The 12,358-nt window shown below is 47.2% G+C and overlaps 1 protein-coding gene and 1 long non-coding RNA gene across 2 annotated transcripts in view; both read right to left on the minus strand.

Moving 5' to 3' along the window:
- The window catches only part of LOC120898491 (uncharacterized protein ZK757.2), a 31,842-nt gene extending 20,352 nt beyond the window's left edge, over positions 1-11,490 (minus strand). The window contains exons 1-3 of the mRNA XM_040304421.1: positions 9,820-11,490; positions 5,532-5,642; positions 647-871 (exon numbers count right to left, since the gene is read on the minus strand). Coding sequence (XP_040160355.1) covers positions 647-871; positions 5,532-5,642; positions 9,820-9,880 — 397 coding nt within the window. The 5' untranslated portion in view covers positions 9,881-11,490. The remainder of the gene's footprint in view (positions 1-646; positions 872-5,531; positions 5,643-9,819) is intronic.
- On the minus strand, positions 6,507-9,152 carry LOC120898499. The gene is made up of 3 exons (XR_005738670.1): positions 9,074-9,152; positions 8,612-9,015; positions 6,507-8,545 (listed from the first exon to the last, which is right to left on the minus strand). It is a non-coding gene; the product is annotated as an uncharacterized LOC120898499 (long non-coding RNA).
- Positions 11,491-12,358: the final 868 nt, after the last annotated feature.

The raw sequence follows: 12,358 nt of genomic DNA on the forward strand, positions 1-12,358 counted from the left end.
CACGCAAATTCGCCATTTGTGAAGACGATAAAGAATGCGTCAACCTGGCGGGATAGGTTGCGTTTTTGTTATTACTGTCTGTAGCGTTTGTTTCTTGGTGTTTCTTTGTCATCTCCTTCTCCTCCTCCCTCGGTAGGCTCCATTTTGGGACACGCGCATGAATTTAAATTTCTTTGCGATAGTATGGGTTGTTGATGATGTTTTTTTTTGTTGTTGTTCGTCTGTGAGTGTTCTGCTTGCTGTTTAGGGTTAGTGATTTCCTACGTCTCAGCGTTGAATCATCAGCGGATCGAGAAACGCGCCTCGATGCTATCGTAGGGGGTAGAGGAGTAGGTGTGATCGTACGGATGAGTACGATGAGATCAGAAAATGCGGGAAAAGCAACATCGTTAACATTTCATTCAACTTTGCCAATTAACAGCAACCTCAGCGATAGACGGCAGTTTCTATCCGGCCTTCAGGATTTGGCCATATACACCGTGCGGCAACACCTGTTGCAACTTTTTCTCAGCACGGTGCTTTTGACAAAGCAAAATGCTGTCCCGTGCCATGCACCACCACCCACTAAATCTATATCTATCCAAACAGATGCTGACAGATGCGGTGTACATGTACTGTTCAACATAAAAACGCTTAAAAAACTTACCGATAAAGTCGAAGGCTTCCTGGAAGTACTGCTTAATGTTTTGATGCGGCGTGTCGCTGGCCGGGATCTGTTTGTACTTGAGGCCGGGCTTCAGCTGACCACTCGGCTGCTGGCAGGTGACGTTAAGTACGCAGTTTGCACCGACAGTTGACGGATCGATCGCGTCCCGACCGTTGCCGAGCAGCAGATGGGGGAAAACGTGTGATGCTGGGTGCGATTCGATGTCTGTGAAGAGGGAAAGTGAGATACAGAAATGAAGGGCATGCAGTTTAACCTCAAGATAATGATTTATCGTTCGATGCATTTCAAAGTACCATAGACGATCCGACATGGCTGCAGTAAGATTATACCATTTTACGACTTAAATGCATCATTATTCTCCACCCCAAGAGAATGTCACAATTTTGCGCAACAGCAAACGAAGATCGACTCTCCGCGAATCCACAACAAGGCAAAGGCAAAAGAAGACACGAAAAACGTGACTCACACTTTGGATTCACCATTCGGCCCGTTTGGTTCGTTTTTGGGATTGATTTGCAAACGAGAAAAGAAGTTGGAAGCGCAACAATCCAAATCGATCGAAACCTAACAGAGAATGTATGCTTTTCTAATGAAGCGATTTATTTGGTGTGAGAGGCAGATTCAGGCAAAAACACCAAACAAACAAGAACTAAACTTCGTTCCCGAACGATTTCGTTCCATATGAACCGATGCGAATGAATTTGTCCTTCCCGAACAGAAAACTGACGGGCATGAAGTTGAATCGAGAGACGCTAATGTTGTTGCGCGTGATTGAATGAACTCGCGAAGTGGTTGCGCTTAAGCGCGGTGGCGGCAGCGGCTTCGTTATCGCCCCGGGACCTAAACCAGTGTGTGTATATAACGAAAATTGTCTCCCCATTCATAAACTGGAAACTTCCGCACTGGACGAGCATCGGACCATAAATATAGCTGACGTATAGGAGGCACCACTCGGGTTGAACCATTTTTAGCCGCCTAGGAACAGTTATGCACGATGTGTTTGTACATGTGTGTGTGTGTGTGTGTGGGCAACTGTTGGAATATATTTATCCAAGCAGTACCTTCGCAAACACTTTCGACCGATCGTAACGAACAGGCAGGCGAGAGAATGGCGTGGCCAGAACGTGCTATCGCGGGAAGTGCGTAGTCTGCGGTTCAATTAAAGTTCAATGATATGCTGCCATACTACGTGCTGCCGAGCTCTACCACACATACCAACTGTCGATACACATATCGGTTGATTGGTCACTTCTGCTGCCTGCTGGTTGGTTTTATTAGGTCTGCATTTATGGTGCACAAGTCGTCAGTTTTCACCCTTGTTTCACCAGGCACTCGATTGAGAGCAACACCGATATTTGATCAATTGAATATCCAGACATGGTTTTAGAGGTGGTTTTTTGGAGGTGATATTAATAGATGAATCGAACATTGAGTAGTGTTTGTTGAAATTGGTTTCTTTTCCAAACCGAAAATAGAACTCATGTTTTTCTCGCTATTACTATATCTTTTACTACATTGAAGGCATGGAGATATTAAAGTCCTTAAAAACTAATCCAATCAGATGACATAGTCTTTCCATCCTGTTAGATTCGAAAACATGTGAAAGAGGCGCACAGGAAGCCAAAAGTTTTCATAAAAATGAACAAACTTCAAAGCATTTGTTCTTGCCTCCTGAGCGTACCACGGCTATAAACACATGCCATAGAACTCGATCGCAAGAAGTGTGATGTGGGCTCGAAGCATAAAAAACTCGCAGAAATATTTCACTCCAGCCGCCAGTCCCACACATAACGCCTTCTAGTTGGGCTAAGACCACCAAACAGACCGTGGCCTGCGACCGTAGGCACACTGTACAGATGTGCAATATGTGGCAGTTTCCAGCAACGCTAAAAGGCATCACATTCCGGAGTGCAATTTTTCTTTCTACACAAAGCGAGGCAGTTGGCAGTTCAACGCCAAAAACAACTTGCCAGCCAGGATCAGAGAGTTTGTTATACTGAGATCTGATGGGTTAGCGCTTTGCTCTTAGCGTCTGCAACCCTCTGCAACGCACACACACACACTAATGAAACCACCCATACAGACACACACAAATGCGTGCTCACATTTCCTTGGCAAACCGCACCAAAGGGCCGATCGCTATGGGAGGACGCAATCACACACACACACGGGCGGACATACATACACCGGTACACGGAAAGAACCCGTTGGCAACGTTGGGAGACACCTTTACGCGGTTGCAGGTGGAGTTTACCTGAGCAAGGGTGGCGCAGCAGCGCACGGCAGGGAAGGAAAGTGACGCGAAAAGTTGTCCGACCGGCCTTGAAACCGGATACGGCGGTAGCGGCGGCAGCGACGGTTGATTTTCTGGATGCCTGTATCTTGTCGTCATGCTCGCAGCATAAGCCGAACGCGCAACACAACACTTCTATTCGAGTTTCTTGCTTGACCCGCTCTCTGGACTTGTGTTTTTTCTTCACCGTTCCCCAACGACTTTCTCGTTTGTTTTTTTCCCTCAACCGTTGCGTGCGCTTGCATTTGTGTGTTTTTAATATATGTGAATATACACACCGCACACACACACACACACACAAGCGCGCGCACAAGAAACAGGTGAAATCATTCCACGGAATGCAACCAGGAAGAAACGCATTTCCAGCCGGTGCGGGCAAACATGAAAACCTTTGCCATGGTGGCAGATGATGCTCACCTAAAACACATATTGAGTGGTACCGCCCGAATCGATGATCAATCGGGCGGCACATAAACATTCTCCGTTACGGTCTGTCTGGTAGGACACACGTTGGATCTCTCGTACGGTTGTTGCCACGCTCGCTAATTACCCTCTTGGCGGGGGTGTATTTTTAGCAAAGCGCTCTAATTTTGTACATCCTTTTACCCGGACCACCGACCGAGATGGCTGCGTTGCTGCGTTACGTCTCGGATCTCGCACGTTGCTGAAATATTCGCCAGGATCAGGCGTGAAACACCTCACCAAGTAACATTTTCACCAACAGTGACGCATTAATTGTACAAAAAACAAATCTGCTTTCTCGCCTGCCTTAGCAGTGGAGTACATTAAGTTCGTACGGCGTCGTGGTCCATCCCATCCACGTGTGTTGTCATCGGAGCCGGGATGATGATGTCATGGCTGCCAGAGACTGACGCTCCAGCGTAAAATGTGACATTTATATTGTACGTTTGTTTTGAGCGTTTTTTTTTTCGTTTTTCAAAAAACGGCGAAGACGACCACTGGAACCCACCGACGCACTAGTCCGGAAGCAGGTGGGAGCGAGCAAGAGAAAAAAAACCTTTAAAATATCGGTTGCCATTTCGGGCAGGTCGGTGTGTTAGCTCGACTCTACATCGAGCCCCGCTTCCACTATAACTGCTTCTACTTCTACTTTGTGGTTAAAAAAGTCGAAACAAATACAAACAGAACGACAAACAACAGACAAAGGCAGCGCGGTTTAAGTTAATTACTTTGCACAAAAAGTATAGCTTGTCCGCCAATCTTTCTCGTGGCGATGAGTCAGATCGAACTCATCTCGGCACGCTTTTCTAAAACATTTTTGAAAGCGCGCGTCTGCAAGATATTATACCCCAACCGGGTGACAACGGTCTGATTGAGGTTTCTATACATAAAAATAAATAAATATATAAATGACAGCCAACACAGTGACATCATATTGTCCATCTGGTTTGTTCGTACACGCGATGATGAGACCACGCCACCCGGTCAACTAACGGGATCATTGGGGACGGATTTGGCCGGAACACGCAATCCATCAATTGGATAATCGTCTACAGCCTAAGAAACGCACAGCCTTATCACCAGCACCGTCCAAACCGGCCCTGCACTCTCGGGGTCGGGTCGGTCGAGCGAGGACCGCATGATTGGTGTAATTTAAGTATCCCGCTCCCGGAGTCACAACAATTGCTGCACGTTACGCAACTGTTTAGCGCCTGTCGAACGACCGTTGCCACTATCGTTGCTTTGCGAGAGAGGTACCGGCTGTTTACCTCGGGGATCGGGAAATCAGCATCCTCCTCTTCGTCACATCTTCCGAACATCAACGAGCCAGAGAGCTAAGGACTCTCCCCTTGCCGCGTTCGCAAGAAGTGGTGGCGAAAAGATTACGAAACCATGCAAATCTGCGACGTGCACACACGTCATCGGGCTGAAGAAAAACAAATCAACCCAAAAGGGGCGAACTTACGAGGCCGAAAGGCCATCTCGCTAGACCATTATCTGCAGACCCCGTTATCCGCCCGGGGCCGCCGCCACACCACCTTCATTGAAATGGCCAACGATGGTGATGGCATAAAAATGGGAAAAGAACCACAAAATAAAATAAAATAGTACACACATTGCTCGGGTTTGTTTTGACATGACACCGGGTGGCTGGGTGGATGATGGCTCCCATGATCCGGCACTTGACGTCATAACACACACCAAACAAGCACACAACAATCACTACGCGTTTGGCAGATTACAAGTGTCAAATGGCTGCAGTCAACTAATGGTTTTGTGTTGCGCCGCTTGTATACGTTACATTTGTTGTGGTTTGTTGTATATATTCTCGGCGCGTCATCGCTGGCTTTATTTTGCGATCTCGATCGGGGATGCACTCAAGACCCTTCCCCTCTCCTCCGCTCGCCCCACCTCTTCCATTCCCCAACATCCTCTCTGTTCCATTGTTGAAGGGAATGGACTTTTGTGTGAATGGAAATGGTTTTCCTCCAGATACTGTCTGGCAGCCGGGCACCAGATGTCGATCGCATCTCACGTTTCCCCAAAAGCCCCATTCCCGTTGTCAGCATTCGGAGCATTCATTCAATCGTAGCAGAACTCAAAACTTACCATACGCTACCGCAGGACTAGAGCAGCTGCGCGCCAGAGGAACTCGGGTGCTGGAGGCAATGGATGAATCATCGCAACTATCTTTGTGCCGTTTGTGCTGACCGTGGATGGCTGCCGATCGGTGATGAAAAGAGAAAGAATAGGAAAGAAATAGAACAAATTAAAAGAGACGAAAACAAACGGAAGCAAAACAAACCGGAAAGCGAAAGTTTATTTGCAACACACAGCAGAGCGTACAACATCAAGGGGCGCGATTTTTTAGTTTTCTCCCTCTCCGTCATGGTCGGTGGTGAATATATGTTCTTCTCGCCAGTCTTTTTCCGAGTGTTTGTCTATCTGTCCATCTAAGCTTAAGCTGATGGGAGAGTGATCAACGTGATCGCTGGACCATGGCCATTTATGCTTCACGGCTCTGTAGCGTTCGGTTGATCGGTATGCTGCGGCGTTTAGCAGCAATTATTTGCTTCTGTTCGGATTCTTCGCAACCACCGTCACGGAGAAATCACACACTAGCCTGCACACTGCCATGCCAGGTGTGTGTACCTGGACTAGCTTTTGGAAGCGTTGCACACACAGCATAAAACAATTGCGGGAAGGCGAAACCCACACCAGCATGGCATCTACCTCTCCCCGAGCACACGATCGTCGATCGATCGGCGGCCCGCTCAGGCGTGAAACCTTTAAAGGTCGTTCAAATGCCGCCAGGAAGATGGAATTGAGGCGCGAGAGCTGAGAGCATTCCCGCTCGCGGCCCAGTTTGCGCGTGTAGGCAAACCTCCGATCTTCTCCGAGCCCGTACCAAACTGGTTCTCTCGCACAGGCACACCGAGGCCCACAGTTGCTGCTTGCAAAGGAATGCGCCCCCTGTGGGCTGGTGGTGGTAGTTTGTCAGTGAGCTGGCGCACTTTCCAGCCAGAAAAGTCGTGACTACAGGCTGTGGTCTAACTGTTTTTTTTTTTTTGTTTTTTCTTCTGGATTCCTTTAGATTGAAAGTGTTCCTACCCGCTGTTGCTCACACAAATCACAAATCGGAATAATTTTTACAGCGAACTGGACGAACAGAAAGAGCTGCTACGAAGTAGCATGAATATTTAGTGTACTCGCTTTATCTTTCAGTTTTCAATAAATACACAGAGGGCCACAAATCTCACGCGGATTCTCCCTCCGAAACCGGCAACAACCAAAACCATGAGTCATGCCGTACTGAGCCTGTGTTGAAATGCGTAGATCGTGAGGCAATTTCACCACTTGAGAGGAAAGGTGGGCGGAAGGTTCGTAGCATAAACAGACCGTACCGAATCGTCGGTCGAAAGTTGAAGAGATGGCGGGAAGGTGGCCGCACTGGAGGTCAAAGTGTGTTGCCCGAATAGAAGCTCGTCGATACACGGCGCTCACAGTTCGAGCGAGATGATTCCAACAGTCCGAATGGTCGTGCTGCGGTGCCAAAGGCAGACGTACAGTGCGCGAGCGCAGACAGCTGAAAATAAATCCTCTTTATTGCTACACTTCGTTTCATCATTAGCAAATCGAGCGTAAATCAGCGTGATTTATGTGCGAAACAGTAAAACGGATCAGCTTTCTGATTCATTCCCGCTTGTCTCTGTGTTTGAGGCTACTCAGTGCGCGGCTACTAACCTTTCCGATTCGGAAAACTTGTTAGTGGGCCGGTTACCGCATCAATTAGTGTAACGTCCCCTAGAAATACACCCGCAATGACCCGTCCATCCAATCTGATCTACACTCTTCCCTCTTCCCATGTCAGAGTGTCTGTGTGTGTGTGTGTTGGCGTCCTTGCTTTGTGGATAGTGCGGAAAAGATGGATTAGAGTTTAAAAATAGTCCCGCAAGAAGGACCCACCGCCTGCATCATTCCTTTCGATTAATTCACGATCGTGCCGCAGCAAGCAGCGCGGAGACCAGTTGCCTCAGACAGCCAGCGCTCCATCTGTTCACCACAGACGGCACGGCTCGACTGGGATCCGAAAGACCCATCACACGCAGCAACCCATTCGTCTCGTAGCTTTCTCTTCCATTCCCTGGGATCGTCCCCAGTAATGTGAATCCGTGGACAGAGCGGGCGGTGGCTACGCGGATACGGATTATTTTCATCTCGCTTCATACGTCCACACACACGCACAGAAACACACATAGCATCTTTACTGGTCGTTCTTTTTCTTTTTCCCATTTTGCGGTTAGGATCAAGATCGTGCGGTAGTAAAGTGCACGCGAACTCGTGCACGAAACTCTTTCCCGGTTTCATTCCCACCACATACAAACCCGCCCGCTCGTGGCGTGTGCTCTTTCTGCGATGTTCGAGACACACTACCCCTGGCGTACGGCCAACGGGCGATGACTCATCTTCGAAATCGAAATTGGCCAGCAGGGGGGAAGAGGTTGTATCTTGAATAGCGCAACGCTATTCGCTGCTATTTCTAGACATCAAAAATGCTTCTGCTCTTAGGTGCTCTTGCGGCGGCTCGACCCCACTGCAGGAGAGCTCCCTTTATTTACCACCCAGTGATTCCCGCTCTCCTCCCCCTCGTGCCCGTCATGATTTCCTTGCTAATGGTGATTGGTGTGTCCCGCTCTTTAGATTGGCCTGCTCACGGTTCGTAGGAACCTGCGGAAATGAAGCTCTAGTCAACGGACAACGAACTGACAAACTGGTGTGAGTTCACTGGCAGACAAATGTATCATTAGCAGTGGCCACAAACTGTACTTCAAGAATGTTTTGACGTTTGTTTTGTAGAAGAGGTTTTGGACCATCTTTTTAAAAGTTAGTATTGTATTTCCATTTTAATCTCTTTCAATATTGTTCAATTTATGCAATTTTGTGGCTAATGTTCATTTTCCAAACTGAGCGTGTTGAAGCATTGTGGCGAAAAATACACGTTGACCTCCATAAATTATTCTCCAACCCAACCCGTATCGTTTCGATGCCTTGTAATTGTGTCAGGATACAGGAAAAGAAACTATTTCTGGTGCTATCCCTATGCTCGCTGGGTGGGTTTCAATCTGCGAGAGAAGGGTAAATGTGGTGGTATTACTAACCGCAAATAGTTACTACCATTACCTCGCAACCTTTCGCGTCTTACAGCCCTGTTCGTGCAGGATTGTTGTTGTTGTTGTTGTTATGTTTTGGTGGGTATGTGTCGCACCGACCCCATCCTGGCCCATCTGCCCGTTTCAACCGTCGCCATCAAAACACTCGCCGTGGAACCTTCTGCAGTATTCTTTATCCATCCATTTCATCTTCACGATCGAGACCATTGCCGTCGTCGTCGTCATCGTCGCAGTGATGATTCATTGCGGGATGTCGGTGGAATGTCAAACTTATTTGCGCCCGACATGCCATGTATTAAAAAACCGACAAACGTGAAGGTTGGTGACACTCATGCTTACCTGCACACCTTGCGAGCGAAGTATTCGATTTTTTTTCGCTTTCGATTGCGGAACAAGAGGGCAGAGTTTAGCGAAGTTTGGAACTACAATTGGTATTATTTTAAGCAAAATGTAAACATATTTGAATTCTAAATTAAATACCATTTGAACTCTTCTGCAAGGAATCGCTAATTCGGAGAAATGCATTCAACACATCAGTCAGCATCTTCGACTGTTACAACTTATGCAGTCGTCGAACGCGCTGAACCTCGTGTTCGATTCTTCAATGGCAGCGGGCATAAGACCGGGAAGTGGCCGCGAGGGATGGAGAATTCGCGGTAAACGCACATTCAGCAATTTCCGCACCAGAAAGCTCGCAACCCAGAGTGCAAAGCGGGACGACATTGCCGCCGCCACGTTTCTTGGTACTTCATTTCTCGGAGCTGTCGATGAAATACTTCGCCGATCCGGCATGAATCGTTATGATTTGTTCCAAGAATTGAGCGCTGCAGCACTGTATATTAGATTACATTGTATAGATAGTGGCTTAAAAGAGTGCGTAGCTGCTTCTCGGTGGCAATTTTGATAATCTTTGTGGATTATCTTACCCATCATGAAGCAAATTAAAATAAATAGTCTTTAATCCTCAGCCAATGACATACGCGTCTTCCGCTGTGATCAACCCACTCACCATTGTTTTCAACGTGAAATTCAAACACATCGTTAGCAGGTTTCACGAGTGTGATGAATTAATGGCCCGCTAATCATCAATCAATGTTGACATTTGCTAACGAAACCCACAATCATTAGAAACTTCCGCGTACTGTGTTACTACGCGTGCTACGATAATGCCGAGGAAAAGCGTCCGGTCGAAGAAAAGCGCGTCAGTGATGTAGCATATATCTTACCGTGTTTGTCTGTCGGCATAAACCGTAGCATCAGGCAGGGCGATTTATGTTTCATTCTCATTTTGCTGGACGTTTTGAAGGGGTTACTGGTGCTGCTGCTGCTGCGCCCGGTACTGCCCGGCGTGACGGATGAGGCTGCGCCCGCTGCTAGCGGTTCGTCGTCGTCGGCGTCACTCGGGCAGCTGGGTCCGGGGCGCCTGTCAGTTGCGGTGATTGTATTTATCTTTACACTTGATGGTCACCGGTGGGTGGACAAGGCACTACCAGGGGGGTGGAACTAATGGCCCTAACAGGTGATCTTGAGGGAAACGGGGGAGAAGGGGGGGGAAGGAACTTTCACGTCACTATTCAACAAGAGCTTTAGGCACGTACACACATCCACACTTGGTCGATAAAACACCGAACTCACTCGCGGATGTTAAGAACAAGAACGAACTATTACCACGATGCGACATTCGCGACTTGGTAGATGCTCTTAGCCAGATCGCTTTGCGCAGCTTACGCAGCTTAACGAGCGCCAATTGTACGAAGAATAATGTGCCACCGAACGGTTTTACAGTTGGGAGGCACTGGCGTTGATGCGATTTGCACACGACTACTAGCAGAACACGCAATAGCTGTTTTTTTCTTTTTCTTCTTGTTTTGCGTTACTCCTCTCTACACTAGATTGCCGACTTGCTCAAACCGAAATGAATCACACCTGCAGTATGCACTCGCGTGCGCTCATCATCATAAGAGAGCCTCGTTATGTAAGGTATTTTTTCGCATCCACCTCTCACTCTTCCTCCCTCACTTGTATTCGCTGTTCTGCGAACTTGTTTGTTTCACGATCGAGGTTGTTAACGCAACAACCCAGTGCGGACACTAGAAGAAACTTGCTTCGTACTCTAGCCCTGATTCACTGTGTATTCCATGCACGGGGCTACTGCTAAACCGCCAAGGGTTTGTGCTGTGTTTCTTCTTCCCCTACTGGATATGAACCTTACGACAGGGCAAACCAATCACTCTACACGCTTTTCTTACGGAAAGCAGCACTGCTCTATGGAAAATGCTTCAGCTGAAGTGATTTAGCCGTGTTTCCGTTCGCCGTCTTCGCTACGATGATCCACTTCCACTGACACGACACACAATAGTGCGCGCGCCTACTTCGCAACCACTTGCCTATGGATGATGAAAACTGAATCACCACTGTGGTTCCAGCCCGCAAGCAGACGGCTATGAATCATCGGCGCACTTTTTGGGCTTTTTTTCTTCTTCCAACAATCGATTCGTTCGATTACTCACTTCACTTAAGCTTGTGTGACTCGTTCAACGCGGTGTTGATGACTTTCGGTGCACAACGCAGAACAATCGCGAGTGATGATGATAACACACGTCTTAGGCGAACGCTTTATAGAGTAACAGTAAGTCAAATATATATTTGTTTCCGCGCTGTCTCTCGGCTGGTGTTGCTGGTGTTTTGCTGGTAATCCAAAAAGGGAAGGCAAACTATACGGCTACGAGGACAACAGAACTGAGCGTCAACCAGAAAGCAGAAACCGAAGGTAGCCTGTTTGCTATAACATCCACCCAAACCGAAACGAGAAATCGAACCGAACGAACAAAATGTTACGGATCTCCGGTGGCGTTTAGGATCGACGCGGACGCTTGGTTTTTTGCGAATGAATGGAATGATTGTGTTGGCTTTTACGACAGCCAACGGGTGAAAATTGAACCACACGCACACAGCTATACGCGGCACAGTGAGTGGTGACGTGAAGCATTCTGGTCAAAACCTATGTGAGTGTGTGTCCAATGTTAGGTGCGGTTGAATTCATTGGATTTTTTTTTATTTTGTAGAAATCGAACTTACTTCCACCTTTTTTAATACAGAACATAATAAACCTGTTACTATAATTTATTTACCACATTCACCAACCATTTATTGACGCTGTAGTGCTGAGAAAACATACGTATGAATTGTATTTATTTGTTTGCATAATTGTGTGTAGCAAAAACTGAATACAATAACGAAACAGCAAAAATAATGCCATATTATAATGCCACGTACAAATCATATTTTACACGCACGCTCACTGTCCAGCATGTGCTGACTACGACGCACACAATCACAAACCATTGGAAGGGAAAGGAACGACCAACGGTGTAGTGTGACGTCATTGGAAGAAGAGTAGAAACGGTCGGGAGGGCGGAGGGAAGGACGACATCAATCAAATCGAGCTCTCTAATGCGATTAGAGTTGTGCCTCAAGTACCAGAACTGTACGATTCATTCAATTCATCCTAAAGAACGAACGACCTACGTTCATCTAATCAACGTTCATCGATTCTTTATAAATCATAATGTACTGAGTTGGTCATCAAAATAACGTCCTACCTGCCGAAATAACGAACGTTATAGTATGTCAGGTCGTTCATTTTCCCCACACAAATATGAACATGAACCAAGAAAAGAACGACCTATCCTATCAGTCGAAATAAAGAACGTCCTACTACGCTAGGTCGTTCAATCTCCCCATACAAATATTAACTTGAACCGT

This window comes from Anopheles arabiensis, chromosome 2 (assembly GCF_016920715.1).
Source record: "Anopheles arabiensis isolate DONGOLA chromosome 2, AaraD3, whole genome shotgun sequence".
NCBI classification, from domain to species: Eukaryota; Metazoa; Arthropoda; class Insecta; order Diptera; family Culicidae; genus Anopheles; species Anopheles arabiensis.